Source organism: Hippichthys cyanospilos, chromosome 7 (genome assembly GCF_059441005.1).
Source record: "Hippichthys cyanospilos isolate Australia breed blue-spotted pipefish chromosome 7, RoL_Hcya_1.0, whole genome shotgun sequence".
Taxonomy (NCBI): Eukaryota; Metazoa; Chordata; class Actinopteri; order Syngnathiformes; family Syngnathidae; genus Hippichthys; species Hippichthys cyanospilos.
In genome coordinates this window covers 4,542,096-4,548,108 of record NC_142375.1, presented here as the reverse complement: position 1 = coordinate 4,548,108, position 6,013 = coordinate 4,542,096, and the positions used below count along the sequence as shown (strand labels likewise).

Sequence of the window (6,013 nt, the reverse complement as noted above, 5' to 3'; positions counted from 1 at the left end):
GTTACGGACGCTTTCGTTGGTTATGCCGTTTGCGGCCATGAAATCATCAAACTTTTTCAAGATGTTTTACAATAAACGGGAGATTTGATTCCGGTTTCTAACGACAGACCTTATGGGTCAAGGTTAATTTGTCTAGGTAGTGGTTATCGTAACATTACAAAAATTCAATAATTGCGTGAATCCTGGAGCCAGTGAACGTCATCAAAATCTGGGCACCTTTAGTTGCTGATCGTTTATGGCTTTTGGTTCCTTGACCCTTGTTTTCACTGAGTGGTTTCATTGTGCCTACACTTTAAAGAGTTCTACTCATAAAAATGAATGAAAACAATGATTGTTTGTTCTTTACCTCCTTCTCATCTGTGTCACTCGAGTAAATAATCGGACTTTTACATAGGTGTGAATTCGAGATTGAACGTTTGTGTACATATAGTCTGTGCCCTTTGGTTTGCTGGCGCTCGTCCATTGCTTCCTTCCTTGGAGAAGAGGTATAGAAAACAGATGCTGCCTTGACATGCCTAATCTGAACAAATACTTTTTTGTAATCCCTAATGGTGTACTTTATACAAAAGTAAAAGCTTCTACTGCCAACAGCCTGGTGAGACGTTTCATAAATATGTTCCATCCAGCTTGCAGCTGCATTAAGATTTTCTCCAGGGCATTTTTAAACTCCAATCATGCAAGATGTCCCCTCACTGAAGAGAAAATGTTCTTCTGTTTGTATAATTGATTGCTCATCCCCTGCGTAAAGTCACGTCAACATCCTCAAGTGCCAGATGTCCTTACACTACAAAATGACTATTTATGTTATTTGGTGAGAGTGCCGTTGAGCCACAGGTTTCATTAGGCTAGTTTAGCTATGGCAGATAGAAACAGATGCTTCATAGTCATTCATTTACACACTCAAAGGATCTATTTCAGAGTGGAGTACACACTTTTAAAAAAAAAAATCAACTTTATTCACAGAAGGTTATATTATACAAAAAATAATATTTATAAAAAAATAAATAGCATACATTTCAAAGTGATTGACTATCAACAGTGCACTTTAAATGGACTTGTTGTTATAAACATAAACATTTGTGTACATAATCCCTGATTTTCTTGACTTCCATTCTGCACTGTCCTATACCCTTCCTCTCTTTTTGAAGATTTTATCCCAAAGCTGACTCAGGGTTCTTGAGCAACTTCTGGAATTCTGGTGCAATTTTTTCCTTGAAGTTCCGGTGCACATGACTTTCCCTCAGCTTTTCTTTTTCTTTCGATGCACTCCGTCTTGCGCTTCTCATCTTTGTTTATCCTTGAAAAAGTGAGAGGGGGGGAAAAACTGGGTTTAGGCCAATGCGCTAATACGAAACATCTGGAGGAGTTGGTGTGAGGATTTTTTTTTCCCATCTCCTTGTAAAAGCTGTGTAATAGTATGCTCTTCCTGGGGGGTTCTCTTGGGAGCTCAGATGCATTTTAGTTTTTAAAGCCTCATGTGATATGATGTGTGGAATGTGCATCCATTAAAAGTTCACTCTAAAGTTGTTGGTATCATGTGTATGGTTTTACCTTTCCCAGCACCTAAGAAAAGCCCTGGCCATCCTTCCCTCTGTGTTTATGCAGATCTTTTCAGTGGCGTTGTCCAATCTTTTAAAAGAGACACTGAAAGAAAAAAAAACACAAAGGAAAACTTTAACCAAAGTTAGCGCAGCACAGGAAGCAAACACCTCACGTTTCACTCGGTCTTGCTTACATCAACTCCGTTTTATCGCAGCCGGGTCTCTTTTCAAGCACTTGGAAATCAGACATATTTCCTTTGATGAATTTGATTGTGTTGTGGCATGAGCAACGACCAGCAAAGTCATGAGCTGTAATCAAGATTATTTAGAAGCAACGAAACGGTTAGGCAGAAATCAAAGCAACGCAACTTAAAATTCCTTTTTGCAGCTGAACTCACCTCGATAGAGCTGTATGCAAAACCCGGCTACGACAACCAAGAAAGCGCAGCTGCTCACAGCCAAGGCCATTTTTATGTCCCGATATCCTCACAAGAACTTCACTCGGAAGTGTGGGGAAAGAAGTGGGAGGCTTCTGACGCCGTCCTCCTGTTTTATACTGAGCAGTGAGTGGGTTTTTCCCAGAATCCATGCATTTTCTCATCAAGCCAAACCTGAACTGGAATTTCCACACGGCCCATGGGGACGAACGAGGGAGAATGGGAAGCAAGAAGTGAAAGTGAGCGGTCACATGATCACGTGAATTCCCGAAAATAGACATAGTTACTAGCATACAGAAGGTGGGCAGTACTCTGGTACTGACGGACGTCCGTCACCCAAACGAGCTTTACACGCTTAGTCGAAACATGCTTTCTACTTGATGTGAATGTGACAGATGACATAGTTAAAAGTGAATTTTAAGATATGTAACTATCGTGTGAAACGTTTTTTCAAGCAGTTAAGAAAGTGGATGGTTAGATGGACCAACTACAGAGGCTAAAAACTATTTGAAGCACAATGATGAAGGCTAATGGACATGATTGCTTGTTACAGTCTAGTGCCGGTAATTTAGTTTGTTTTAGGCTCTTTGACTTAATTTGAATGATTTAAGTGAAGATTGTAAAGGCCAAGCTAGATAGAGTACTGTTTTTTTTTCAGATATTTTATTATTTTTTGTGGGAAAACAGGTTTGATTTTATGGAGGGGTTGCGGGCATTCATGACGGGAGTGAGCGACGGCCCACGATTGGCTAATAGAGCGACGGACAGACGATTGCAAATTTCTGCATACAAATAATGGCGGGTGGACAATGACCGAAGGGGGTGGGCACGAAACCACTAACAGACAAGCAAAAAACTGTAAAATGCCCACCTCTGATTTCTAGTTGCAAAGAAAGTGGGGTTAGAATTGACACAAATAGTGAGCCTGATGAGCGCCTCCAGCGTAGAAGTCTCCTTCCTGGCCGTCTTTGATAAGTGGGTTCAGTCCCAAGCGGAAAAACCTGCACAGCGCCGCCTCACTGAATCCACTCTGGGCGGCCAGGATACCACTGTACTGCACTACTACTATATTCATGTTGATGGGTTGCGTTTATTTTCCTTTAACTCACAATGAAACCCAAACTAGCTTGCTGCCGATATCTGGCAAAACTGTTACGTCTTGAGTCTGATGTATGTGACAGCAGATTAAAATATTGGAGTGACCTAAGGTAGGTCACGCCAATATTTTAAATGGCTGATTTCGATCTTGGGGCCACATTGACCGTGCCCCATGGAAGACAACTATTTTGAGCCTGCATAGTGCTCCACTAGCGCCGTCTGGTGGGCCGGGCACCACTGGCCCCAGATGCTGGGACGCCCCTGCTCAAAAATAATATTCATCCAAGGAAATTCCCGATTTGTTGATTTCTGTGGATAGATTTGTTTTTATTGGTTGTTGATGTCAGTTAAGTGTGCTGAATGTATGAATGCATGACTGAAAGACGTACTGCTACTGCTGTAACACCTTAATTTCCTGAAAAATTAATAAAGTATCATCTATTGTATCTAAACCTCATCTGTTCAACAGTTACAGGATAATTGGTCTGATGTACCATCAAATGACAAGAGACATTTTCTTTGGTATCATCAGCTGACTGGGAGATGCAGCTACTACAAATAATGCCTATGTTACGTCAATAAATGTTTTTTTTTTTACCTGTTCTGTGTGGCTGTTATTTTTTTTTTTAAAGTAAACACCAAACAATGTCAGATCAACACTCTACAAAGTTGAAATGTATAGGACATCGGAGTTCATTTTACCTAACATTATTGATAAGGTCAAAAGCTATCACCATAATTTTTTTTTTTTTAAACCTACATTACAGGTTCAAAATATATGAACATTATTGAACATTTACTGGTACACTTGGTGAATTACTGGTACTAAATGTAATTCTAGAAAAGAATACATCATTCTTGAATTTGCAATGACCCGCATACTGCCATGCAAATCAAAGTGTATTTCGAAGCAGTACCAAAAACAGAACAAACAAACAAATGACTGCAAAAACCACAACACAAATCAAGCCCGAATTGCAGCAGTTTGTTTGTCCCATTCATCCTACCAAGTAAATTGTCAAAGGGCTTTCATGCCCCTGGCAGCGTCAGTCAGGGTAAGCGGTTCTAGGTGAAGGCCCAGACAAATTAAAGCAGAAATTGTAACGACAAAATACGGACAGTGTTTTCTTTCCCCTGCACATGGGCCATTAAGCCACCCCTCTGGAGTCAAGTCGACATGGGCCTCAATTGACAGCTGGCAAATTGTGCGATGGGAAATAAATGACAAATTCAACTCTACTTTATTTTGGTGGTGATGGGAGGCCATGGGAGCAGTATTGGGTAGGTTACTTCAAAACCGTAATGCCTACCATACCTGGAAATATGGATTTACCCTTCTGAATGGAGCTCATTTCGCTCATTACACATCCAGTGGAAGGTTGGCTTAAGCCTAAAAACAGCACAAATCATTTGATCTGTATTACAAACCTTTAAAGACAAGATACATTTTTTTGTACAGTATTTTAATTCCTTTGTTGCTTGGCTTCACAACATAGTGATGCATTGTTTATGCTTTAGGCAAAAACAGTTACTGCATTCCACAATTTCAATGTTAATATTCAAATTCAAGTTCAGTCAGCTAGCTTGAGGATAGACGTTTCAAAAATAAGATTCAAAGAGATTTTATTGTCACTTGTGAAAGGTTGGCTTAAGCCTAAGACCTGTACAAATCATTTAATCTATATTGTGTTGGAAACCTTTTAAAGACAAAATGCGAAATCTTATTTTTGTATTTGAATTCCTTTAGAACTTAGCTTCACAGCATAGTGATGCATTGTTTATGCTGTAGGCAAAAACAGTGCATTTCGCAATTTCAATGTTTATATTAAATTATATTATATATACCAACAGAACTGATGGACCGACGGTGTAATTTATTCCTGACCGGAAAAAAGGATGTTCTGACGATGATGGAAAGGGGGTGGTCTGCAAGCCAACTTATTTTAGTTCAATAAGCGAAAAGAGGCCTGGTGGGTTGATGGACATATGATGTAATGTCTATCCCAATTGATTGCAACTCCGACATTTTTAAACAGACATTTAATTTCACACAAAAAGGTAGCTAAGGTGTCATTGATGTATATCGAAGTGTAACAGTTGTATTTTCGATCAGTCTCATAGTAAAGAAGGTCTTACATTCCATTATGATCACAAGTTACAATGTTTTGAACAACAATCAAATGTTCATGAAAGGGTCTCATAATCACAAAGCACCCTACAAAATTATTGGCATCCTTGGTTAAGGGACATTGTGTAAGACTCAGATCATTTTTCATTAAAAAAGAATAAATTAAATGATTATAAATTTCAAAGACTTGCAAACAAATGTGTTCTTGACAACCAACAGTATGTTTTAAATATAGTCGTAGGTCTAGTGAGCATTCAATTATATTACATGGAGGTGGCCCTCCACCATGTCTGTTATAGATACTGCCAATGTTAAATGCAGTACCTCCTGCTGTCCGTTATGAAAAACGGTCTAAATCTTACATATTGTCCTTTTAATGTCAAATAAATTATCTTCTAAATCATATAGGAATCAAGAAAATCCAACTGTGTATTCAAGCGCATTTATTCAGAGGGGAAAAATATCCCACATTAAGAAAAAGTTCATTTTCAGGCTTTTCACACATCCAGGAGTACTACCTATTATGGTGGGTACTGAACTATATAATTCTTTAACAATTTACACTTTTGATAAATAAATTCAATTAATACAATCAAGACCACATATCCAGAAATATATTTTTATAATATTTATATAAAATACAAATTATACATATATATATATATATATACATATATATATATATATATATATATATATATATATATATATATATATATATATATATGTATGTATATATGTATATTATATATATATATATATATATATATATGTATGTATATATGTATATTATATATATATATATATAT

At 37.7% G+C, this 6,013-nt stretch overlaps 1 protein-coding gene across 1 annotated transcript; it reads right to left on the bottom strand.

Moving 5' to 3' along the window:
* Window positions 1–964: 964 nt before the first annotated feature.
* LOC148420751 (uncharacterized) lies at window positions 965–2,198 on the bottom strand. The gene is made up of 4 exons (XM_088419867.1): window positions 1,940–2,198; window positions 1,736–1,850; window positions 1,552–1,644; window positions 965–1,297 (listed from the first exon to the last, which is right to left on the bottom strand). The coding sequence occupies exons 1-4, from the start codon at window positions 2,007–2,009 to the stop codon at window positions 1,168–1,170; spliced, it is 408 nt and encodes a 135-aa protein (XP_088275993.1). The 5' UTR covers window positions 2,010–2,198; the 3' UTR covers window positions 965–1,167.
* Window positions 2,199–6,013: the final 3,815 nt, after the last annotated feature.